Source organism: Triturus cristatus, chromosome 10, assembly GCF_964204655.1.
Source record: "Triturus cristatus chromosome 10, aTriCri1.1, whole genome shotgun sequence".
NCBI classification, from domain to species: Eukaryota; Metazoa; Chordata; class Amphibia; order Caudata; family Salamandridae; genus Triturus; species Triturus cristatus.
The window spans coordinates 747,989,822-748,017,279 of record NC_140593.1 but is presented as its reverse complement, the minus strand read 5'-3'; the positions used below and the strand labels follow the sequence as shown (position 1 = coordinate 748,017,279).

The 27,458-nt window shown below is 46.3% G+C and overlaps 1 protein-coding gene across 10 annotated transcripts in view; it reads right to left on the bottom strand.

The window, feature by feature from the left end:
* Positions 1-27,458, bottom strand: part of LOC146789947 (anion exchange protein 2-like) — a 2,390,686-nt gene that overhangs the window by 1,279,796 nt on the left and 1,083,432 nt on the right. The window contains exon 1 of one of the 10 annotated variants that reach the window (XM_085628253.1): positions 24,712-24,877. The exons of the other annotated variants lie outside the window; for them this stretch is intronic. Within the exon in view, the coding sequence (XP_085484379.1) occupies positions 24,712-24,846 (135 nt within the window). The 5' untranslated portion in view covers positions 24,847-24,877. Of the gene's footprint in view, positions 1-24,711; positions 24,878-27,458 lie in introns of those variants that run through there. 10 annotated transcript variants of the gene reach the window in all.

The following is a 27,458-nucleotide window of genomic DNA, read 5'->3' as shown; positions in this document are numbered from 1 at the left end:
TACCCCCAAAACTCTACGTAATATCTAGCCTAACAGATCAGATGAATGCACATGGTGAAGAGCCACTGAGGCTGACTTCTTGCATGTGATATGGGGTTCTGCACGTATAAAATCGTACTGGGAAGAGGTACTTAAACTACTCAAGCAAGCAACAGAGTGGGAAATTGAGGGTACTCCTTGCGAGATACTATTGGGCCTACTTCCAGCCCCAGCAAATAAAAAACTTAGTTGTAAATTCCTGAGTTTAGGACTAGTACTGGCTAAGCACCGCATTACTATTAAATGGCTAAACGCAGTCTCACCTAGTCACGGGGAATGGGTACGGGGTATGCTGGAATGGGCCACTGCTGAAGAAGTTAGAATGAAACAGGTTAAATAGAGATGAAAAATTAGAAGATGACCTGAGAGCTTGGAGGCAGATGTTAATGGAGATAAAAAGCCAGGGAAACACGCCTTCCAAGAGAATACACCTGATTAAGATGTATTGACACATATATTTTCCACTCCATATGACTAAGCTGGGGTCAGGGAAATGTCATAGATGTAATAAGACAATCTATTGTTACAGTGCCATAATGTATGGGGAACTCATTGATATATGTTCACCTACACCTCAAATCCCTATCAAAATGATTCTGTTACTTCTCAACCAATGCACTTTCCAACAGGGGGAGGGGGAAGGGTAAGAAAAAGGGGAAATGTTATTGTTCGGATTTAAATACAATTGTCAACATAATAATGTAAAGTATGTGATAAGACTGATGACTGAAGTTGAAAAGAATTGTTTAAAAAAAATCATCAGTACAGACCAGTCATTTCTCAAAGTTGATAAGGGGACGAGAGGAACAGGTTTGTAGCTTGGGGAGGTCACCTAGTGTTGCAGCTGTAAGTATTGGAACACGTCAGATGAAAGAAGAGAGTAGTCCTGCTTGAGTCAATCAAAGGGGGTAACAGGAGGTCCACGCGTTTTACAGACCTTTTCGCACCATCGGCTAAAAACATCTGAGTTATACCCTGGAGGGAAGTCAGGATGGCTAATAATCGGCGTCATTGAGGAGGGAAACATCGCCAGATCATATTTATGGGCTACAGAGTCTCATACCTTCATTGTTGTGGCTGCCACCAGCACTGAATACAACCCCCAGGCCCTGTGGTTACAAGGCAGCCAGACCTCATGCCAGCTATTAACACCAGTGACCGTCTGGTCCATGAAAGACCAGTGTTTTTTCAAGAGTGGACGAGTCCACTCTACAATGTAGCGGAGTTGCGTTGCCTGGAAGTAACAGTCAATCATAGGGAGCCCTAAGCCTCAGTAATCCTTTGCACGAGACATTTGTTTATGATGTAGGTGCGGCGTCTTGCCACCCCAGATGGACCGATTGATGGCGATTTCAGGGAGTGCAACACAAGGGGTGATGGAGTCAATGAACTGGTCTGTAAGACAAAAAGTATGCGGGGGAGCACTATCATTTTACCTGCGGCTATGCGGCCAGTCCAGGCCTGTTGTAGGCGACTCCACCAGGATAGTGTCTTATTTGTCTGGTCGAGGAGTGCCCTGTAGTTCACCGCCATTGTCTTTGCCAGCGTGGAAGCTAGCTGAATACCCAAATACGGTAAGGTCTCCTCCGTCCAGATGAATGGAAAGCGAGCACGCAGGGCAGACTCATGCGGAGAAGTGACCAACAGGTGCAGAATCTGGGATTTTTTTAGATTCCCCGAGACCTCACCAAACAACCATAATTCATCGAGTAGGGACAGCAGCGAGTTCATCGGGTCCGTTAACGATTGGATAACGTCATCGCATTACAGGCAGATGATGGGGTGGTCGGTGCCAAATTGAATGACGGAGATCTGCGGATTGTCCCTGACTCTCTGCGCCATAGGTTCCATGTACAACCCAAAGAGTCCGTCCAACATCGAGTCTGTCAGGGTGCCAGCAAAGTAAAACAAGCATTTGCAATGCAATAGGTCTTGCATTTACCCGAGTTTGAGCTATTAGCATTGTAAGTGACAATGCCTTTTATTTATGTTTTGGTTTTTAAAACCAAAATAAAAGGCATTGTCATTTACAATGCCAATAGCTTAAACTCTCGTAAATGCGAGACCTATTGCATTGCAAATGCTTGTTAGTTAGTGGACTTAGGTTAGGGCCTGATTACGAGTTTGAAGAATGGGATACTCTGTCACAAACGTGATGGATATCCCATTCGCCATAGTACAAGTTCCATAGGATATAATGGAATTGTAATTTGGCAGGCAAGAAATACGTTTGTGATGGAGTATCCCATCCGCCAAACTCGTAATCAGAGCCTTAGTCTTGCATCCTGAAAAGAATCTCTGCCGTGCTTTTCCCAGTTTGCGGGGGAATTAGAGGGAATCAGATGGTACAACTAACTTGGGGGGCTATGAAGGAGGGGGTTAGAGGCTATGGGTGGGGATTAGGGCAATTGAGGCAAGTACACAAAGAAAAGTAGGTCAGAGGCCGTTTGTGCATCAGCACATCAAAGCCTATTGGCTTTGGCATTTCTTGCAGACCACGAGTCTAGCCCTGTTTTCTGAGTGACTTAAGGCCGCACTGTATATTCCATTCAGGTTAGGTTCCGTGCCATTCTGTTAATTAGTCGAAGTAAGGAATGCCGAATATGTGGCAAGAAAGAAAACAGGGGCACTCCCCTGTCACAACATTGTATAGTTATTCCAAGACTGAAAAATTGACTACTTGCCCTGTTTTGTTACGCAGTTAGTCACGGACTGCGGGACTCAGAAAAGATTTATGTTTTGGCTTGAATGAAAGATGTAAACATAGTTTCCAACAACTTTAAAAGAGTTCAGTCCATGGAAGCAATCACCCGTAACTTATGTGTCTGCCTGCGTCGAGAAGAGAAGCTTTTTACATCTGCCACAAGCACAAAATCAGGTTGAAAGAAAATATTACGAGGGCACCGACTGTATCATCTCCAATGGGTACGTGGACTTAGCTCAGTGGGTCGGAGGGCGGGGGGTTAGCTCAAGGGGGGGGGGCTTGGGCCCGGCAGCTGGGGAGGGGGAGTTGTTTAATGGGTGGTGGTTTGCATTTACATCTAAACGCCTGTCATCTCGGGCCAGGATTACAGTGGTAATGGGGGTGGGCTGCAGCACATCACGTGTCAAGGACGCATTGTCTACAGACTTTCGACTCAGAACAATAAAGTTCTAATCCCCAGCTGACCTTGTTGCGTGATCCTGTGCACATTACCTTATCCTTCTGGGCACATCTCTCAAACTTCATTCTTCCGTGTGCCCGAGAAAGGTTCTGCAAATGCGTGTGCATAGATCATGCAACTACGTTTTCAGGACCCTTCGTGAGGTGTGTGGATTCCCACAGTTGTCGTAACACCTCAGGGTGATAAAGAGGATGTTCCGGAGAGGGGGCTAATGTCAGAGGAGGGGGCAATGCAAATGTTGCTAACACCCACAAAGTTGCACATTAGTCTGCATTTCCAAGAATGTGTACATAAATCCTTCCACCCACGTATCTCCACTCACAAACCTGCACCAAAGTCCATAAGCTTTTGCTGTATTCCTTCCAACCCCACCCTTTTTACGGGTGGTGTTGAAGTGAGGGAGTATTCGCAGAAAAAATTATTTTCTTTGTGAAGAAAAAAACCATAACTGACACATTAAAGTAATCTGAACTCTAGCGCCGTGACGATATTACACAAATCAGCCAGTCTGCCCTTATTTATCGATCAGTCATGCCAGGGAGAGGAGCGACAAATAATTTCTTCAAATGAGCACACCTGGGGATTGAATGAATATGTTTAACACACAAAAGCTTGTGCTCCTCACAAAGCTTCATATCCGCCAAAATTAGAATCGCTTAGAAACAGACTACTTCCGCGCGGAGCCCATAATAATAAAACTGAATGGGTGTGGATGGGGCAAAACAGTATTGTGTGACGCTCACTCAGCGGAATGGACGAGAGCGCGCAATTCCATTTAAAGTAAAACAAACATGGCGTCGGGCTGTCCACATGTGCATGCATTGTTTCTCCCTGTGCGCTGCTAACTCCAGGCGAGACATAAAAATGCACGCACATGTGGACAGCCCAACGCCATCTTTGTCCCTCCATATACGTGCACATGTAGAATCGATTACAAAAAGCCCTCGCATGGTGAGAGAAGCGCTGTGTGCTGCCAACGCCAGGCAAGACCTAAAAATGAGTTAAAAAGTTGAGTTAGGAGAGGTGCTAACTACTGACAGATTTGATAAAACTGGGCGGTGAACCCATCTGAACTAGGTACTTTTGAAGGTTTGAGACGAGCGATAGCTGCAATCACCTCTTCCAAACGTATTGGTTGGTCAAGCTGGGACGCGAGCTCCGGTGGCAAGCATGTCAGGGGAACCCCTCACAGATAAGTCATCAGTCGCCTTTAGGACCGTCCGAGTCGGAATACGGAGAATTATAAAAATCTTTGAAGGTCGTGACTATTTCCACATTCATGAGCCCTCCCCTCAAGAGTTGTCAAATCCCTGAGACCTACGGCACTGAGCGTCTCCCTGAGGGATCGCATCTGCCGCAACTTGCCTTGGTAGCGGAAATTTAGGCGGAAGGGGTGCTCTAAAGAATACGATATCCCCACCTCTCGTCGATGCGTTGTGAAGGAACGCAATTATCTGCGATTCAGAAGTGTTATTGCAGACAGCTCCTGATATTACACTGGCGAGTGGCCTCTGAACTGGATCAGGTGGGCCTCGTGAGCGCTGTGGAGAATGGATTCTTTGAGTTGAAAGTCATGTACACATGCAAGAATTTCCGCTGGAGGGGCATTACCCGATTTGGGCAGGCCAACTCTGTAGGCAGTGTCTAGCAGAATCTTGGTACCCTCTGCGGACCACAAGATGTGAGGAAACAAGGTCCCTATATATTCCTGTAAGTCCTCTCCCACTGCTTGGGCTGGAACCCCTCTGACACGAACGTTGATTCGGCGGGACTGATTTTTCAGGTCCCGCGTGTGGGCCTGAACCTCGACATGTTGCTTCTTAAGTCAGAGGATCTCCTGCGGCATCATTTCCAGATCCTCATCCCTACCAGATTCATGTTCCTCCATTGCAGACACCCTGTCTGCAACTTCCTCAACATCCTGATGCACTTCCTTCAGGTCCGCAGAAAACTGGGTTTTAATAGTCTGCAAATCTTCCCGTAGAGACGCGAAGAGTGAAGCTATGAAGAATTTCGTAATGGGGCCATCGGGGTCTTCGACCTGCATCAGGCATAGGGGATTTTGAGGAGCCGGTCGCGTCGACAGGTTTGGTCTGTCACTCTGAGAATGCAGTCCTTCTTAGAACGCACCGGAGACATGATGAAGGTCCCCTGTTCGGCACGCCAGACTTAGGAGCACTGGGGAAACCTGCAACTATAAGTCTTCAAGTTCCCCTGAGAGACAAGAAACGGTCAGGCTCTTATGGCATGCCACCCGATGTCCAGCTGTAGGAGAAACCTCTGGTAGAGTGGGAGGTTAAAAGAATAAGCATCCAAGGTGCCCACACAAGGTGTATATCAGGAGTGTCTGAGCTATAAACCCGCCATGCAGTGTCCTGCAGGCTCTCATGAGCCTCATCCGTGGGCCAATGCTACTGCTGAAGGCCAGACACCAGGAGCCAACCCTCATCTGCACAGCACACTGGATCTTCCCTACGGGCAAACAAGGAGATGCAGCTCCGCCTCATGCCCCTCTAAACATCAGGGAGGAAGGGGGAGGTCGTATCTCTATTTACCCCCCGCAAAGATGCCTGGTGTGCCCCTCTTAAAGACCCCTCTTACAGTTCTGCACAGTCCGCCGGGCCCTTCAATCACAGGGGCCCTGCCTGGATCCAGGTACAGTTCAAGTTCCTCCGTTCGCCCAGTAAGGACCGTGGTCCAAGCGGGGGCTCACCTTGTTGGGGACTACCCCGCAGCAATGTTGCTGACATCTGGGAGCGGGTCATGTGTCCCCAGGCTGGTACTTTAAGTGAATTCTCCAGGCAGCGAAGGCCCCCACGGACCCCCTCCTCTTATAACTGGCCCAGCAGGAAAGTGGAACAAGGTTAGGGCCACAGCAGCTCAAGCCCCCTCGCCCTCTTGACAGCAGGAAAAGTGAGGCACCGCTCTCCCCCGCTCACCACAGGGGCACTCAGACATCACAGGGAGCTCCCTGGGGCCCAACACTACCCCTGAGAAGACCCACCAGGGTCAAATACTTCACTAAGGATCCCCACGTCAGGCACCTCCATGGGTGGGCGCCGCCCAGGTTCAGCGCTGCTCTGAACGTATCATGGGCCACCTCTCTCCAACTAGGCTGCGTCAAGTAGGGGCTACCAGGGCCGCATCCCTCACTGGACCCACCATGCTTGAGTGTGGAGATAAGGGGGGGGGCTACACCTCCACAATCTTCCTCACAATCTTCCTCGCTTCCCTATGAAAGGCAGGATTGGGTAGCGCTGCAGCCTACCTCTATTATCGCGGCTCTCGGGTCAGTGATCCGCAGCACAGTCCTACCACATCCGCCGCCTTCAGAGCCCACCTGGAACTGCCCCAGCCTCAATCTCTGGCTTCAGCAGCAGTTGTGGCTGCAGGCTGCGCTCTGGCTCCTGGTCTTCAGCCGACATCGCCTCCACGTCTGCTGCTACTGCCCACCAGCACTCTCCAGCATGGTACCAGCTCAGCCACGCTGCCTGTAAGGCCTCCGCTCCAGGCTCCGTCCCAGACGCAAAATCACTCGCAACAGGGGGGAGGGCATCTCCGATCTCCCCTGAGATGGAACAATCCCGTTGGGCCAGAACATCAACTCCAATACTATTATTTTTTATTCAGTCTTGCAGTGTGGCACCTCCAGCTTAATGGACTACTTCTGGTGCTGTGGTGAGTGGCTCTCTACACGACTCCCTTCAGAATGGCAATCTGATCTTTGGTAACCGTGCGTACCCGTCTTTGGTGATTCCAGGGATAGGCATTTCACAGTTGCATAACCATTCCATAAGTCGTCCAATGACCTTGCTACACCATCATCGGAGGAAGAGAACCACAGAATATTATGATACAACGGTCTGGGAAGACGTTCCGCTGGACTACAGGCTGTTCAATGATGCTCAAATATACTTCTGGAATATTCTCCAGTTTGTTCAAGTCAAAGCGACTGTGCGCAGGCTCCAAATAACCCGTTTGGAGCTGATGAGAGCTATCAACGGCACGGAGGACGGCTTTAATGCTGTCAAAGAAGAACTGTGTGCATGCGAGTAATGGTTATGCAGCATCAATATGTGTTAAACTAGATGACGGTTATGGAAGGAGTAGTATGTACCAAGATTTATATAGCCTGTTGCACCTACATACCTGGTAATGATGCAGAGAACGACACTCTAACAGAGGACAACAGCCTCTGCATACCTTGCAAAAGAAGATGGTGGATGAAGGGGGTGCCCCCAACTCGTGGCTTATGGGGTGATTGACTTGGGCACCATCCTGGATGGGATGTATGACGTTACAACGCACACTTTTACAACGCATGCACTTACAACGCATTTTTTACAACGCATAATCCATTACAACGCATGACATTACAACGCAGGACACTACAACGCATTTTTAAAAAATACCTTTACAACGCATTACCATTACAACGCATACTACCTTTACAACGCATACCATTACAACGCATAATATTAAATTACATTTAAGGTAAGTATTAGATAGTATAGGGGTAAAAATTACTATTCTAACTCCAGGGGGTGCATCAGTAGGGTAAGTGTTGGATAGTGTAGGGGTAAAAATTACTATTCTAACTCCAGGGGGTGCAACAGTAGGGTAAGTGTTGGATAGTGTAGGGGTAAAAATTACTATTCTAACTCCAGGGGGTGCATCAGTAGGGTAAGTGTTGGATAGTATAGGGGTAAAAATTACTATTCTAACTCCAGGGGGTGCATCAGTAGGGTAAGTGTTGGATAGTATAGGGGTAAAAATTACTATTCTAACTCCAGGGGGTGCATCAGTAGGGTAAGTGTTGGATAGTATAGGGGTAAAAATTACTATTCTAACTCCAGGGGGTGCATCAGTAGGGTAAGTGTTGGATAGTATAGGGGTAAAAATTACTATTCTAACTCCAGGGGGTGCATCAGTAGGGTAAGTGTTGGATAGTATAGGGGTAAAAATTACTATTCTAACTCCAGGGGGTGCATCAGTAGGGTAAGTGTTGGATAGTATAGGGGTAAAAATTACTATTCTAACTCCAGGGGGTGCAACAGTAGGGTAAGTGTTGGATAGTGTAGGGGTAAAAATTACTATTCTAACTCCAGGGGGTGCAACAGTAGGGTAAGTGTTGGATAGTGTAGGGGTAAAAATTACTATTCTAACTCCAGGGGGTGCAACAGTAGGGTAAGTGTTGGATAGTATAGGGGTAAAAATTACTATTCTAACTCCAGGGGGTGCAACAGTAGGGTAAGTGTTGGATAGTGTAGGGGTAAAAATTACTATTCTAACTCCAGGGGGTGCATCAGTAGGGTAAGTGTTGGATAGTATAGTGTAATATTATGCGTTGTAATGGTATGCGTTGTAATGGTAGTATGCGTTGTAATGGAATGCGTTGTAAAGGTAGTTTTTAAAAATGCGTTGTAGTGTCATGCGTTGTAATGTCATGCGTTGTAATGAATTATGCGTTGTAAAAAATGCGTTGTAATGGTAGTGCGTTGTAAAAGTTGCGTTGTAAAGGTTGTTCCCCTCCTGGATGTCATGACTATTTAAGGCCTTGTTGCCTGTCATTGTGGTATTGTTGTTGATCTTCTGCGTTCTCCAGGTAGTGATAGGAAGTTGCAAGAGGGTTAGACACAAGACCGATGGGAAGTTCACTAGGAGTGGCCAATAAAATGCAGGACAATGAGGAGAATGTACACACCTTAATGATGACAAGCAAAAGGGAAGGTTAGGAAGTAGTTGAAAATTCAACTAAAGAGGGGAGTAATGTAGAAAATGAAGTAGGTGTGTTTAAGTCACTGCAAACATCAGAAGGGAAACGTTTAGAAATATATGCACTTAAAGAATGATACAGGCCAGCATTACTACAATAGCAGAATAAAAAGCAGCACAAATAGGGTTAAAATTTTGGGGGAGGAAAAGCAGATGCACGTTTTGGTAGAATAGTGAAATATATTCAGACACCACCGTAACAGTGAAGGCCGCAGGCCCTCGTTGAGGGAACTTGTAATTAAGAAAATATGTTGCTAAAGCTGAATTGAAGCGCAGGACAGCCTGGATGTTAGGCTTCACAGAGGAGTCGATATGTAGGAGTAGTACCTTTACGCTTCACAACCAGACAAGCCAAGGACACCAAGCTAGTGTAGAATCAAACCACAGGTGTAGATAGGCTGGATTCTATAGTCATGTGATCAGTAATATTTGTAGAATAGCATTGCCTTTTTTGACAACGATGCTGTGCTCGAACACTCGTAGTAATTATGCATGTGACGTATTTACCTTTAAAAAGATATATAAACCACTGTTCGTTGTACTGTGTTTTAAAGTTCAGTTACAGTTCTGCTGAGCTGACTGACCTTCTGCTTGTGCACATGGTTATTAAACTCTGCACTTTATTGCCAATTAAAGAAGTGTCTTCTTTTATTTTGAGAACACATACCTTATTTAAAAGAGCAAATTCCATTAAAAAAGTGGAGGGGGCAGCATGGTCCCTGTCCTCGAGACATCTCGGGCCCGGGGTCCCTATCCCCAAGGCCTCTCTTTAATATAGGTGGGGTTCTCAGTGCCCACCCAGGTCACCCACCAAGCAACACGTTGGGGGCTGCAGGGTAGCCCCAGGGCACTCTTGGCCCCAGTTGTCTCCCACCCGGACAAGCAGTTATTTTCTGCTTGCTCCCTCCGGGCGGAAGGAATATGTGTTCTGTTCAAATAAAACAGAAGTCTGTTCCCATCCAGAGGAGCATGCGTAAATCTCCCAAAGGGTGGAAGCAGAGTTGCTTGTTTGCTATTGTTTGCCAGGAGATTTAAAAATGCTTCCACCAGGCGGGAGCAAACATATGTTTTCCTGCCCACATCAGGGTGGGCAGGAAAACCACTGTGTGCCGGGGTGGGCTCCCTGGGTCACAGTCACTGAGCCGGCACCGCGGGTTGGGGGTCCCCTTGGCCTATTTCAAGCTTTGGAAAGGGGGTAGGGCAGCTCCCAACCAATTTTATTTACATTTCAGCCCCAGGGATAGGGTCCTTGGTACCCAATTAGTCTCAGAAATGGGGACCCCGGGCCTTTCTAGGCTCGGGGAGGGGGCCACGTGCCCACTCCCCAAAATGAATACATTTGTCACCCCGTGGGCCCTGGTCCAAACTAGGGGGTTTCTACTGAAATGAGCATGGAGCCCTAGCATTTTTTTTATTTTTGATTCAGATTCTCCACAAATTCGCTGCAATTAAAAAAAAATTAAAAACGTTTTTGTCCCCAAGAGAGGTCCTTCTGAGACCCCTCCACCAGGCCTATGGGGTCATGATGTCCCTACCCTGACCCAATGTCTGTATTTTGGGCTGCCATCACTTACAGTTTGATGTGGTGGCAGCCTATCAGATCTTGGCTGGGGAACTGACAGATTTGCTGAGGTTGTGTGTCCCTAGATATATGTTTTTGAGCATTAATTGCTCAAAAACAACTAAACTGATTTTCACTAAAACACAAAAAGCACTCTTTCTGGACCAAGATCTAACTTTCTGTTAAATTTGGTGTAAATCCGTTCAGTGGTTTGGGCCGTAGCTGTGTTTAAACTTCCTTTGCAAAAAGGAATGAGAAAAACGAGTTTTGGGGCAACTTCTTTTTCTCGGTCCCCGCTTGATAGATCATCCCGAAATTTTCCATGTGCAAACTAGTCAAAAAGTAGCATTGTTTTGGAAAGTTTTGTGGAGATTAGTCTAATGGCGCCCAAGCTATTAGCAAAACAAAAAAGGCATTTGCATTGGAAACAAGATCCTAACTGTATAACTCCGGAACTGGAGGGAGGAAACCTAGACAGTGAAGTGGGGAAAGAGGAGACAGGCTCTCCCACAGAAATTCGATTAAATCCTTTGATGCTGAGGGCTACTAGTTAGTTTCCGAGAGACTGTGACTTGGTGGATAATAGGAGCTAAGAGTAGGACTGCAGTGTCCATTGTCAGGATGTGAAGGTTCTTTTGAAAAAGGTCCCCCATTTGTGTCTTTCCCTGATCCATGATAGCCAGGTGTACACTGCTCGCACTTTTTTGTGTCTCTGCTGTGGGTGCTCCAGCTTGGAGATAAATCTGCTCTGCATTAATCAAGACAAAGGCTGGGTCTGAAAGCCTGAGAAGGACATATGAAAAAAGAAACAACCCAAACCGGTTCTGAAAGTGCACCCTCATCTTCTGTACCAGTAAAAGAGTGGGGTGATGCTGACCCACTTGTTCCAGTTCAAAGTACTCTCGGACCAAGGAGGGAGAGCTCCACGTCACCTGAAGTCTAAGCTGAAGGATTTTTTCCTGTCCTGGAACCAGTGGCAGCGCCTCCATTTGAGCAGAGGAGCATTGTCCCACCAACCAAAATGCCCCCAAAAGCCTCAAACGTTGAAAATAAAATGCAATGAAGTTAATTTATTACCATTTTATTTTTCATCCACCCATCCCGAACCGAGTGTCAGGAAAGGGTGAGGCCTGTGGAGTGACAGCAGCAGGTAGAAGGGTGGGCTACCTGGGCACTTCAAAGTGTGCATGTCCCTTAGGCCGGCTGTCTTGCTGTGGGCAGATAGACATGCACACTTTGAAACCTCTATAATACAGCTGTCTTAAGACTGCTGAGTTAGACCAGCTCAGACCAGCTTAGACCAGAACAGCTCCCTGGGGAATAAGAATATAATTTATTTTAAGTATACACTGTGGAAGCTATCTGAGGTATTGGCTTCTAAGAGCTGTTAGGCGCACATCACTCCTGGAACAGAGCACCCCAGGAGCTCTCCAAGGTATGAACTGTAAGATCTCTTAGAGGAATGGGATTCTTGCTCTTGAGGGCATCGGAGGACGACTTCGGGGGTTTTCTGGCACAAGATAGCCATGAGCCCTCGGAAGCACAGTTGCCCGAGAGCTGTCTGGAGCACAGGGCTCAATGAGTTTCATGTGACATGACAATAGAGGAACTGCCCAGTCATAGAACAACAGTAGCGCTGTGAGACATGGGAGGCTGAGTTCTTCAGTGCGCACCAGTCACGCTCTCAGGCGAACAGCACTGTATGAGCTCTATGGGGGACTGCATTCTGGGATCTGTGTGGGCATTGGGTATGGGATCTATCTTGGGCACAGGTTCAACATTAGAAACCCAAGAAGCTCTACGTGTCTGTAGCATAGTAGTCGCTGTACTTTAGAGCTGTTTCTGAAACCCATGAGTTCTCTTGGGTACAGGAGCCCCCTGAGGCACAAACATGCCCACTGGGAGGACAGGGGTCTACTAGGGAGGTAGGGCCACAGACGCTGCTTGGGGCCCATGCTGTTAGGAGCTCTGTATCAGGCACAAAACACTCAACGGCTGTCAGGGTACAGAGCGAAACTGAGAGTGAAGCTACGCACACCTGGCATCGTCAGAGAACTTCGAACTGTGTCATATGAAGACTGGCATGCGAGGAGGTAGCCTAGATGTGGCATTCTGGGCATTCCCTCGCCAGCATTCCCTGATCGACTCCACGATCATGTCGCTAGGTCGTCAAAGAAAAAATAAGAAATTGCCGAACTCCACAGTTCAGCGATTAAAGCTGGGGAGCTTGTTATCACCGCCCTGCCCTGTGCGGCCCTGCCCACTGTGTGAAATGTGACACCCTGCCACGAAGAGCAGAAATTAAATTAAATTAATTCAATGAAAATGATATTAATAAATTGTGACTATTACCCAAGGGTGTCTAGGTGCTAGCTGGTTCAGCTATTGAGGCTGCAGAAACAGTTACTGGCTAAAAAGCCAAGTTTTGAGCAACTTCCTGAACGTCAGTAGATTGGTTTTGTGTTTTAAATTAAACTGAAATGTGTTCCAGAGTTTGGTTGTGCTAACCGGAAAGCTCCTGTCCCCCCCACCCCTCCCCCCCCAGCCAGCCCTTCTGTATTTAGGTACTACCAGATAGTTGGCTGAGGCGAATCGGAGTGGTCTAGTCAGAAAATACCATTGGAAGCCTCTCCTGGTGAACTCCGGACCGATACCTTGAAGGGCTTTGAAGCCATTTCACAAAGCCTAGAAAACAATGCCGGACTCGATGTTGGATACAACAAAATAAAGTGATAAATTGTGCATGTTAAATAAACATTGGTTAAACCCCACATGATTACAACGAACATGTTTCAGTGGATTTGACAATGTTTATTGGCTACTGACATATGTTTAGAAAGGGTAATTAGTGAATTGACAGCAAACTGCCTTTACAGATTTCAATACAAAGCAATTTAAAAACTGTTTTCGCAAAGTTGTTTGAAGACAAACATCCTGTTTGCCAATTGTATGAAAATTATTTCCGTGAAATGGCAATGAGATCATAAAATATGTTTAATTCCATCTTCAGAAGGACTCTACTGTCTGTTAATCAAATAGACTTTTTCAGTCTTCTCATCGGGCTGTTGAGGCATAAGCTTGTTTAAGATCACACACATGTACAGGTCTCGGAATATTGATCCTAGTAGGTTAACACGCCTGATTCCGGGAAGCGTGCTTGGAAAGTCTCAGGTTTGATGCCTAATCTATCTTTCACTCCTCCTGAGATTAAATAAGTGAGTGGTAATAAATTGGCAATATTACGGCCAGTTAATTACTCAGCCATAAATGTGCAATATTCTAACTTAAAATAAAATCTTTGTCTACACTTCTGTGTTGGTGTACGCCCGACTGGGCAGGGAATTGTGGGATATCATGCTCCTGTAAATGTTCATGAGTTATTGTGCTCCGTGCTCTTGCTGATCTTCTTTCTTTGTTTTGTACATAATCTTGCTCAAAACAATAAAAACGTGTTTATCAAAAAAAAAAAAAATCTTTGGTTAGAACTTAACATTGATCGGTTCTCAAATGAGATGACCGGGCTATATCCATTCAGGACGCCACCTGGCCTAGAGAACTGACAAAAAAGGTAGTTGCCTTGAAATAACTAGCATGCAAAAGATACAATTATTCCTCAAAGCTTCAGAACGCAGAGAATGTGAAAAGAAAGAGTGCCTCTTAATAGCATGTTATAATAAGAACAACCCTGCTTTCGATTATTTTCGGAAGTCCCCAGAACAAAGTGTGAAATTTACTAAAATATAAATGCTTTTTTAAATCCTGCAGACACAATTTGCATTATAAAATGCAACATTTGTAATGCATTACTTAAAACTACCTTTGAGAAGAAGGACCATAGTCTCTAGGATGGTTCTTCATAAATTTAATCACTAATTATAGCAATTAGCTTGGAGTAGAAAAAATAAACAACCTTGAATGGGGCACAAGAGAGACACTAGGCGGAGGCGTGACCAACTGCTGACCAAGATGGCCGCAGCTTAGACGAGCTACGGCCGGCCGCTGCTGAAAATCTCCAAAATATCCACATATCTATCCGGAAAGTTGCCAGACACAGCCAGAGAAGTGGGGCTGACTCTGGAGGGGGCCAAGATGATCCTCATCTCCCGGGATCAGCGCTCTGAGAGGAAGCAGCCCGCTGCGGCCTGGTTCGGGATGTGAAACCCCAAAGCACAGTGAGGAGGAGCCTGAAAGAGAGGTGGGCCCTGGTGCCTTGATCGGACTTTTGTATGAGCCACGGCTCCTGTGTCCCGAAAACGTCGGAGGAGGAGCCCGAACAAGAGCGGGCCTGACAGAGCATTGGTGAAGGACGGGGCCCCCGCTGAATCATTCAAGGCTGCTGCTGACCGGACAGTATTGGTGCCTCCCCTGTTCTCCGGTTTCATGAGTAGAGGGGGCGCGCTGGAGTCGCGGGCTCCGTGCCCCAGGCGGGCTCCATGAAGAGGCGGAGGAGCGAGGGGGAGCTGTGCTGGAGGAACGAGCTGTTCGGCCTGGCTGGAAGGAGCGGTGCTGGTGCCCGACCTGAGGCCGCTGTGTCCTGGTGCGGCTGGGGGCAGAATCTGTGAAAGACGGCTGGCTGGAGCGGCGCGTTGGGGCCAGGTCGGAGTATACGGAGCAGATGGCAGGGGGGCTGAGGGCCCACTGCAAGTATGATTAGGCCTGCGACTCCCCAGCCATCCCCGAGACAGTAACAGATGAGCCTAGAGGAGTGGAAGTGGTGGCCTATCCCGAACAGTGGGAGTGTGGCAGTATTGGTGCGCCTTCCTGGGCACGAAGATCCGGACCTGATAGTGGGGGGAGATGTGGTGGATCCAGCCCCCTCCTCGCTGTTATGAATAAGGAGAAGGCCCAGTAGCGTGGTGCCCTTGGCCAAAATCAAAGATGTTGATAAACTACAGGTTCACCGCTGACTCCAGCTTGTGCCACACTCTGCCTCCCATCATAGCCAGTATTTTCAATTACAGAGATAGAGATGTTATTGCGCAGTCGGCGTGCAGTGCCCCTTCGGTTAAATAGGAGAATAGCACCATCACTTTCTTTCCAGACTTTACTCTACATGTTCAGATGATGAGGCGTTCTTTCCTGGAAGTTAAAAGGTCCTGAGAGATAGAGAACTGAAATATGCAATGCTGTTTCCAGCTAGACTACGAGTGGTGGCTAAGGACAAAACCTGGTTCTTAGACACGTCTGAAGAAGTATGGAGATGGTTGGATGGATGGTGTACAGTCAGAGACAAAAAATCCAGGGGGAAGAAAAATAAAGAGTGGGACGGTCTGCAGACCAAGGGGCCTCGCACAAACACTTTGGTAGAACATAGAGGCGGACAAGATCAGACAACTGCAACACCCTGAGCAGATACCTTAACTTGGCTGACATGGCCAATTGTCCAGAGGCGATGGACACATGGTGCGACCAGCAGTTTCTGGGGGATCCCCAGAGAGACTGGGTGTAGATGGCCCCACGAGACTGTACCCAGAAGTGGCATCCTGGAGAGATTGCCGCGGGCACGTGTAAGCCTGCAAGAGCACAGATGTGGCAACAAATCCAACTTAATGGTTCGAGGGGGGCAGCAGTAGGGAGGTGGTTTAGGTACATGTTTCCCACATGTTAAGACACAATAAAGGGATCAAAGGTGCTCTGCATAGTTGGGGGGGCGGGCAGTTTGAAGTCCGTCATGCAGGGAGGCAGGGATGGGGGAATGTAACAGGAGTTCGTATGAGTTGTTTGTGTTTGTTACTACTAGTTATGATGACACTGCCTAATAGACATACGGTCCGACATGGGGTTACCTGAGTAGCCCGTCTCAGCCAGCCGCAGTGCCCCAGGGTCAGTAATGACATTGAAGGTGGTTCTGCTCCTCCTGATTCCCCAGGGTGAGGTGAGAAGTTCCCTTACCATTAGACGAATTCCAACACCTAGTGAGGATGACATCTTTAGAGCCGAACAGAAAGTTTAAGATAATTACCTGGAATGTGAATGGCTTGGGTAACAAAATAAAAAGAGGGGTGGTCCTGCAAATATTTGAAAAGACACTCGTCGGAGTGGTCCTGTTACAGGAGACACACCTTCAGGGTACGAAATATGGGGTGCTGAACAGGTGGGGGTACAAGTTGATGGCACATGTGGGAAACACTAGAGAAGTGGCCATTCTCATGTGCTCCTCTTTCCCGTTTATGATCCAGAAGGTCACACACGACATCCAGGGAAGCTTTGTTGCGGTCACGGGTCATTGGGAAGGTCAGCTCTTCCACATAATTTCACTTTATATTCCTCCGAGACTGCAGTCTCAGGTACTGCCGGAGGTGGGGGCCCTGCTTCTTGGCTTCCCTGAGGATAGGGCCATAGTAGGGGGAGACTGCAATGCAGCCCTCTCACCCATGATTGACTGATGACCCTCACGGCAGCAGGAACCCTTGGGACCGACACTGGGAGACTTATCGGTGGTGAGTTTATGAGACACTTCGAGGGCACTCAAACCCACGGCACGTCAATACACCTTTCATTCAGGGGCACATGGCAGTCTATCACGTATCGACTACATTTTCACTTTGGCCCATCAGCTTCCCTGCTTTTGCAATGCACATGATCTGGCCCGGGGTATCTCGGACCACTCCCCACTGTGTGTCTATTATTAACTCAGCCTGCCGGGCCAGGTGTGCATGGAAGGGATTAACCCCTGGTATCTTAAAGTGTCCCATTTCAGAACAAAGCTCTAAGAGGCTTCAGATGGCTATATCCTAGAAAATGAAGAGACTGTGGACTCAGCCTGTACACTCTGGAAGGCATTTATACACTCTGAAAGGCATTTAAGACAGTAATTTAGGGACAGGGCATTTCTCTAGTAGCAGGACAGAAAAAAGGTCACAGTTAGATGCAATAGAACAGGAACTCCAGGACCTGGATACTCTCTTAGTCTTGGAGGATTGCGAGTCGGTAGGACACCGCCTGGCACTGAAGAGGTGCAAGTTTAAAGAGGTAGCCAAAGAGGCAGCGGGGGCCAGATATCTATGACACAGCATAACCTCTATGAGGTAGGGGATAGAGCAGGCAAACGTCTCGCATGGTTAGATAAGCAGACAACAGCATCGAGATGGGTGTTTGAGGTTAATGAGAGAGATGACTCCAGAGTCTGAGTGGGACAAAGTAAAGGGGATGCATTCTCTGACTATTACATGCGGCTCTACACTTTGGCTTCCACTGCCTCAATTGAGGGGGCATGGGAGCTGCTGCCAACACTCCAGGTGCCCGGCCTCGGGCCCAAGGAAAGATCTCCTCGAACAGGAGCTGACAGAGGCCGAGGTCATCCAGGCCACCCAGGCTCTAAGATCTTTGAAGGCAGGAGGCCCGAATGGTCTACCTATTGAGCTGCACAAGCTCATGGCAACTAAACTAGCACCCCTCCTCCTGCAGATATTTCGTGAGAGCTGTGAGGTAGGAGTACTTCCAAGAGACCAAAGACTAGCCAATATAGTGGTGATCCATAAGGGCAAACCTCCAGATGAGCGCACCACCTCAAATGGACCAATCTCCTTACTAAATGCAGAACTAAAAATATTGCCAAACTGCTTGTGGCCCGGCTGACCCAAGTTATACATTCATTGGTTCACCCTGACCAGTCAGGCTTTATGCCAGGGCGGAACACAGCGCTTAATCTTAGAAGACTACATGAAGCCCTGAGCAGAACGGCTGACATCCGTGAAGATGTAGCAGTGGTGTCCCTGGATGCGTGGATGGCATTCGACATGTTGAATGACCGTTCTTGTACGCAGTGTTGGAAAAACAAGGTTTCGGGCATCGATTTTTAGCATAGTGTAGACTCCTATATTCTGATCTGCTGGCCCATTTGTCGGTAAAGGGGGTGTGTCGAGGGTCTTTCCATTACAGCGAGGGCCGAGGCAGGGATGTCCCCTCACCCCGCTTCTTTACACTGGTGCTGGAACCCATGGCGGTATGGATATATGGTGACCCTTTGATCCGAGGGTTGGGCTGGTCCACGGACTGGGAGAATGGGATCTTCCGCTAAGCCAACAATATCCTGCTATATATTGCAAGCCCCAGCACAACACTTCATAGAATACTACATATCTTTTATCTATTCCAGAAGTATTCGGGGTACACCATCAATTGGGAGAAGTCGGTGATTTATGTACTTACAGTCGACCTGTGATGATTCCCCAGGGGCTGTGCGATACAAATAATAATAGAGGGGTTCCGATATCTCGGACACAATATTACCAAGGATTCTAAGATTTTTGATGAATGAAATTTAGAACCCCCTCTGATGCGTCTGCGGAGTGATGTCTAGCACTGGCGGTTTCTGCCGCTGTCCATCCTGGGAAGAGCATTACTTTTTTAAATGATGGCCCTGCCCAGATTCTTTTATGTTTTTTTTATTTTTTATTATTTTACAGAGTTTTATATAGTGCAAACTTGACCCGAATCGGATATCAGAGCGCTTTACATAGCACCAGTTGCGTTACATGAGGACACATTCATTTTTTTTTGTTTTTTTTTTTTGTTAGGCACGGGGAGATTAAGTGATTTGCCCAGAATCACAGGATGTTCAGTGTCATTGCCGAGACTCGAACTCGGTTCCCCAGATTCGAGATCGACCACCCTAGCCGTTAGTCCAACTCCTCTCCCCACATTGTGGTGGAGGCACCACAATACTCCATATGTGATGCCTCCAAAGTACTTTCATTCAGTGGAAGCTACAGTGCGTTTCCTGCTGTGGAATGGGGGTGCATCTAGGGTCTCACTCCCGAAGCAAACTAGGAGCTGCCACGATGGAGGATTAGCGCTCCCAGCCCTCCGAAGATACTACCGGGAGGCTCAGCTCATGGTGATCAATCACTGGGTTCATAGACCCCATGATGGCTTGGCATATAGAATGGACCGACGCAACATTCAATCAGGAGGCTACCTCAGAGGAATATGCCTCCTTACCCCGCAGTCTTTTTGAACGCAGGGAATCACAACGCGGTCGTTACAACGACCGCGTTGTGATTCCGCATACCATTACTCCGCATACTCCGCAAGTCGGAACAACGACTTGCGGAGGAGGGGGCGCTGGATGTTGGAATAGTATAATTTACTATTCCAACTCCAGTCTGTGCGGACAGTAGGGAAGGTGTTGGATTTTAAATCCAACACCTTCCCCCCCCTCCGCAAGTCGTTGTTCCGACGTTCCCCACGTACAAAAAGTTTCATTATGAACGTTGTTTACCACCTCAGAGCAATCTATGGGAGAAGGAAGGCTAGCTCATTCCACGGACCAACTTCAACAACGCTGCAGGTCTGGCAGGAGGCGACAACAGCGTTGGGCTGGCGAGACAAAATTTCACAGATGACCCTGTTGTGGGATTCCACGAAGTTGAGTTTGCTGGCATGACAAAGGGGTTTTGACAAGTGGGATTTAATTGGCCTTTCGAAGGTTGGTAATCTGTGGGAGGGAGGTGACATGTGGTCATTTGTGGCTCACAAATGGACAATCAGCTGGCACAGTTGGAGGCCTTTAGCTACCTCCAGGTCAGCCATGCACTGAGGGCAGTGCTACCGAAAGGGATGGAACTACCTGAGTCCTCCCCTTTTGCAAGATAGGTTGCTAGATGATTATCTAGATAAGAAAGCGATCTCCCTAGTGTATCGTAAAATTATAAATAACTCCCTGGAACTTTTGTCAGGTCTTCGGGTCCACTGGGAGGGGGATGTAGAGCGTCTCAAGGATGAAGAATGGCAGGAGGCGATGGGCTCCCCTAAAGAGGTGGCCATACGCTCGCGCTTTAGGCACCTATGGGTATTTGTGCGCTTTATAAGTTGTTTTAACGTAACATAACATACAGCTAAAGATTTTGCACAGAGCCTACTTCACTTGTACTACGCTAGTAAAGATGGGGAGATTTGACTCTCCGTTATGCCCTAGGAAGTACGAACAAGAGGGAACCTTCTTTCACATGATATGGTGGTGTCCGGTACTTCAAGATTAGTGGGAGGTGGTGCTGACCTGTATGTGAGAGGTGAATGATATAGCGGTTACTAAACCAACAAAGTGGTGTCTCCTGAACATATCAGAAGAGTCGGATCTAACCAGTAAAGAACGCCTTTGGGTGACATTGGGGTTCATGGTCGCCAAGTGCAATATTGCTAAGCTGAGGAGAGCTGTGTCGGCCCCAACGATGAGCGAGTGGAGGAATGGTGCATGCTTGCAGAGAGGGCCGTTTATGAAAGGAGAGGCTGCCCACACAAATGGACCAAAATCTGGGGCAAGTGGAACGAGTATTGAGGAATAATATTCATGCCAGTTTACCGGAGTGGGCAAGGACAGTTGTCTGAAGAGATCTGATGAGTTAGACAGGAATGCTGGGATGAGGCGAGAGAATATGTTTTGTAACATTCTATCAACTGATTTAATCACCCATTGTCGGACGGTACTTAAATGCATAATTGTGTGAACATGAATGGCATCGTAATGCAATGTGTACTTTTGCAATAAAAAGATTTATAAAAAAGAGAGACACTAGGCTGACAACCTGGCTACCAGTTTTTCATTGTAACAATAGAACAAGTAGTGAACAAAGTTGTGTTTTTAGTGTGTGATGCTTTTGCATTGCAATCTATTTTACACTATATCAGAATGATGCTGCTTTAGAAAGACACACGCCATGTTTGATAGCAGAATAAGGTTTTACAAAGTATTTTGCTGCCAAACTATACTAGTTTGAAGAGGGAAGATATAGTGATGCATTGCGTACACCAGGGGAGAGCGGGAGTACTGGGCCTACATACACACCATTCTGGTGGAAAAACAAACAAGACATACATTAGAGAACATTCTACATCTATCTTGAAATACACATTGAGAACATGATCATAGAGGCCATAACTTTGGGAGTCAGGCTTTACATAGTTGAGCTATCACTCAGTCTACCCACAGGTCAGGTGGCAGACACCTTTGCTTTTCCTCTGGTGAAAATGCTCTATCACCAAAGAACAAGAGCCACAACCCATCATTTCTCCCCAATTTCTTCTAACGTTGCCATCGGCCCTGGGCCTGATTCACAAAGGTAAACTTATACATCTGTGTAAGTTAACTATTTTGTGGTATTCACAAACTACAAATTTAATTTTACTAATATTAATTTTAACACTGTGGAGACTCCACACTTATGGTGAAGACTCCGCACATAAAAAGATAAGCCTGTCTGCAGCTGTAAAATTACTATTAGTAACATTAAACTTGTAGTTTGTGAGTACCATAAAATAGTAAACCTATACTACAGAGTAAGTTTACTTTTGTGAATTAGTCCCCCCCCCTGTGTTTAGGAACTAATGGCACCATTAAATACACTGAAAATCTACACATTCAAGTTGTGATCTGAGTTGAGTTGTTACTTATAAAGTGCAGTGAACGCCCTAAGGCATCTTGGTACTGAACTGATCAACAACAATAGGAAAGATAAGAAGATAATCAATAAAAACAGATACATTTTATTAGCCTTCCTAAAATTAGAATGGTCCTCTATTTTGTGCAGGCCAAGAACGAGTAAATTCCAAACAAAGGCAGCAACAAAGGAGAAGGAGCACCACACCTCAACCCTCCACACCATACCACTGAGTCTTTCTAATTCGGGAGAATGATTTCATGAGGGAGGAGCCACAATGATACGACTGGTTAGACTTAGAAGTAAACACATAAGCAGCATGGAGATTGTTTCATATTAGGCTCTGTGAGCAAAGCAGATTGCCTTATGATGGATCCTATTTGCTTGTATGGATATCATCATGATAGAAGCACATATACAGTTTTAGAGATGAAGGCCACGATTTTAATATTTGGGCTATAATTAGTGCACTTAGAAATTTCGACCAACCCAGTGGTCCTTAGGTGTGGAACCTTCTCTTGAGTCCCCCACCTTCGAATGGAGCCTAACAAGTGTAATCTGTGTTTACCACATTGATTTCTACAAGTTTTAAATTTCTGTATTAGCATTTTAACTCGATTGATTTGTCTTATTGTGTGGGAATTCCATTCTGGACCATTCCCAGTAGGGCCCATGGGCAAAAAACAACCATTCCAGAAAAGATAATGCTGACTTTCAGGTGCCTCAGGCTGAAAGGATGGGAGGTGGTCTCTAGTTTTGTTGAGCCAAGGTAGAGGCAGACAGCAGAAGAAGAAACGAGCCTTCTTGCCAGGATGCCTGCAACTTGTAAATGTAAGCAATTGGTTAATCGCCAAATTTAAAGGCTGCTTGGGAGTCGGTATATAGCCTTAATTTATGGAGTAATTTGAGGCTCTCTAGTGACAATGTTTATTCTTTTTGAAAAGTTATGTATGAGTGGTATCAGGGGGTTCTGGAGTGCATCCTTCTAATGGAAACTGAATAAAAAGGTTTGCACTGCGTATAGTCTGATTGCATATTGTTACAAATATATATTTTTAACCCACTTGTTTTACGTTAAACGCTAAGGCCTGATGTATCAAATATCCATTGGTAAATAGTGGTTGGAAATTGTACACCAACTTTTTTACGAGTGCAAAAGAATTTTGCGAACTGACCTATGTACTAATTAATAGGTTTGCTCACAAAATTACAAATCGTGGCAAGTCACAATCTGGCTTGCCCTATCAATATTCATGAGGTAAGGTGCAAATTGCAACTCACTATGATTGGATGCCATCACAAGGATGGATGGAGGCCTGCTGCGATCTGCAGAACACCGTGTCTGTGATCACATTTAAGAAAAGTAAACTTGCTTTTAAATGCAGCCTGTTTTTCTTGAAGGAAATAAGCTGCATTTAAAAAAGGATTTTTTTTATTTCAAAGTATTTTATTAATTTTTACAGATAAGTTTGTTTGAAAATTGGCAGTTGTCCCTTGGACCACTGCCTACTCCCCAATAAAATGTTTTTATACATTCACATTTGCAAATGTATTATTGCCCCAACTTTGGAAACCATAACTTTTCAATGTTTTGCAACCAGATTTCAGTTCCAAAACATTGATACACACCTTAACAAATCGCTACTTAAAAGCAACGCCCTAAAAGCACCCCTTCCGAGAAAAATTCAATATGGTTTTCCAAGCGCATTTTGCAATTTAGTAACCTCTTACTAAATCCCTAAATGGGTTTACTAATTCAAAATAAGCCATTTCGTGGTCACAAACCCTGATATTTTGCAAATTGTAGGCATTATGATTGCAAGGTGGCTTTGTACACGAGACCCAAAAGTTGTTTGCCAGTTTTGCTGCAGCCTATTTTATACTATGTGTAATGCAATTTTAAAATAATGACTTGCATATTTACAGTACTTTCTTTTAGAAGCTGGGACCTCGTAGCACTCTATACACATATCACTATTCTCTGGTGCACCAACCAGGATTTAGTTGCCTAATTGGCTAGTTACGCACACAGACATCTACAGTGATTACATTAACAAATTCGGCCTTAATAACTTAAAAGAATGTATTTCACGCCGGTGCTTTCATCTGCACTTATTTTTAATTTAAGTTGTGTGCGAACTATGGTTATGTAAGTGAAGGTGAAAGGAAGCCCCCACATATCTGACCCTAACACCTTTGCTGTCAGGATCACAGTTCCCATACTTGTTTTTGTGCAACCCCTGTTCACCCTGCAAATACTTAGTACGAAGCTGTCTTTGAAGCCGCGTCTCCGGCGCAGCCCACCACACATCATCTGAAGAATGTTGCCTGTCCTGGAAGCTGCAGTAGCCCGGGCTAGGATACACGACCGGGGTGGATAAAAGCTCTTTTCGCCCAATGGGCATTGCGCGCCTGCCTACCACACTAACGGAGGTTATCAGAGGCCAACCTGCCCTATTTATTCAGACTCTTGGAATTTTAAGTTTGTTCGAAATAGTTTTTGTAATCAATATGTCCCAGAATTTCTTCGTCCCCAACCTGCCTCATTTTAAGATTTGTTTAGCTCCACCTACACCTTTTGTGTGAATTCTTCACTCCTCCCCCTACAACTAAAAGCACTATATATGTGCACACATCTGTCATTTGCACTATTTTACAGTGCACCAGAGCAGGACCCACGGACCAGCAGGCATGGTCCACTTCCCTCGGCCGCTCTAGGGCGTTTCGCTCCCTGCCGGAGGTGCTGTGACGAACACTGAACTAGCACCACCATCAGGAAACAAAAGCCTCTTACCTGGGAAATTAGCAGAAAGTCCATTAAATGACGTTTTAAGTTTACTCGTGGAACTTCAGACAGACGGCAAGGCAGAGGGATGACTGACCACACATATATGGCATGCAAATAGCACACATAAACACAGTTAAGCATACATAGGGAACGCTCCAGGCCCTATTCTGGTATCACGTGCACACCTCGCTGCCATGGGAACAAGTGAGAATCGTCCAATGGTGTCCGCACGCGGGATACCTCAATCCTGGCACCTGCGGAAGGGGTTAACCATTAACTTTAGTTCAAATAAGAAGGAACTTCCATGGATGCAGGCGGACTAGTGCAAGGGGCCAATTAGGAAAGTAATGAGCTTTTGTTTAGGAAACAGGCAAAATCTAATTAAAAAAGTCTGAATAGGCCAAATCGCCCAACTGAGAGGCAGCCTGCTGCTTACAAACCAGAGAGTGTATAGACACATGCGCCAAATATAAATGACTGCAAGAGAAAACGGAGGGCGGCTGACACACTGAACGCACCACATTGGAACAGTCAGGAGTCGAGAGGCTACGGGCAAGCAGAAAGACGCATCCTGCAGTAAAACTGTGACTGAAACAGAAAAAAAAAATCTTTGAATGTTCACTGTTTGGATGGATATTGCGTTTCGGCCGAAAACGCTGTACAAAGATATCTCTTAATGTTAAACTGAAACCAAGCCACTCCCAGAAAATCCTCCACTTCCTACTGCACTTCTTGAGCCATACGCAAGCATGTTTATGACCACCAGTATAAGGCGGCCAGCAATTAGGGAGGGAGGTGTAGCATCCTCCCAAGCCCGGGAGCATGTAACAGACCATGCCACACACAGCTCTAGTTTCCACATCTTTATTCTTCAGCATGCAACCGTTAACTGAATGCACTGCGTCACAAACGTTACTAACCACACTCTGCCACACCCATTACGTAATACTTGTAAGGAGTCAGCCAAGAACCACTAGAGGCCTCATACAAACAGAGGACACATCTTCCCCTTTGTTAAGTAAAAATTACGAACAAATATATACCCAATATAACTCCTCAATGAGTCATTGAGGTGCTCACATCAGTCTTCCAGATCTAGTTGTACGAGATAAAGGAGGGGTGCCTTCACCTGGCATCTCTGGAGAAGAGTCGCATGCTTGACTTGGGCGTCCCAGGTGGACTTGCCTCACTCATGAGGTCTGGAGCCGATGAACATTGAGGTAAATACTTAAAGTTGGACTAGTCGCTGGTTTTTGATTTTCCAGGTTGTTGGGCAGTTACCAAATGTCCTTTGCTCACCACAGCTCTTAGGGGTTCAGCATCAAATGGAGGTCAGTCCAGCATGTCCACTTTTTCATGGCAAGAACTTGGTCTCCTTTCTCGAAGGCACTTATTGGCTTTAGCCTTCATTTTGCATTTACGACAGATGTCAGTGACACAAGACTCGTCAGGATCTATTGACAGACTGGTGGGCCATTGTGATATCTTCATTCCAAAAGCTCTCACGAACAGCAAGGTGGCAGGACTTTCCACAGTCGTGGAACGGTAGGCACAGAAAGCTGTGAATCTGTCTTGAGGTAAATTCCTTCGAGCGCAGCACACTGAACCACCCTTTTCAAAGTACTCATAAACCAATCAATAATGCAATTTGCCTGTGGCCAGAAAGGTGTACTTTTATGATGTTTGATGTTCAAACGATTAAGAAAGTCTTTGAACTCTCTGCAATTGAAGGGTGGACCGTGGTCAGATTTGAGAATGGAAGGAATAATGCATGCTGAAAAAATTTCATCCATCCTATCGATGAATATGTCATGTGTGGTTGATGGTAAATCTTCTTCTACTAAAATAAAACTTGAGTACTCATCGACAACTACCATGAGATGATATCCATTATTGAGGTGTCCAAAGGAGTCATCCGCAATCCTCTCCCAGGCTTGCGTAGGAAGATCAGACATGTTTAGCAGGTGTGGAGTCGTTTTGGGAGATAGACAGTTGCACAGAAGACAAGCTTACAGCTCCCTTTCAACTTGTTCATCAAGGCGCCGGTACCACCCTTGATCCCAGTGGGCTCTTTTAGTTGCGGCAATGCCACAATGTCCTTTGCATGCCAGTTCAATAACTTGTTGCCTCAGTCTTTCAGGTATAACTATTCTTGCCCCTCTTAGTATGAGACTATCATGAGTAACAGAAAGTTCTTCCCGAACATTCTAGAATTTCTGGTACTCAACATCATCTGTAAGAGGTCCAATATTTTTCCTCCATGATTGCGTTGCAATGATTTCTTTAAGCATAAGCATTTCTTTGTCAGTATTAGTAGCTGGCAGAATCTGTTCAATAGAAAGAGCTGCAGACGCACTGGACTTTGTTATGATATTGATGTAGGCCGCTTTGGATGTTGTACTTTGATGCTGTAACAGCACTCATGAAAATGTTGATCCTTCCTGTTTGTGCACAATAGTGTACTCATACTCCTGCATACGCACCCCCCAGCTCTTGATGCAAGGGGGAATCCTGGTTTACGGACTTACGAAAATGGTGGGCAACGCTTGATGATCCGTGATAACGGTGTGGTGCTTTCCATACAGAAACACATGGAAGTGCTCACACGCCCACACTCCAGCTAAGCTTTCTTTCTCCGGTTGAGAATAAGCACGTTCGGTCCGAGATAAACTCCGGCTAGCACAGGCCAAAATGTGTCTCTGAGCATCGGGCTGTCAAGTGTGTTGCCCACTGATCGCACCCAACCACACCAG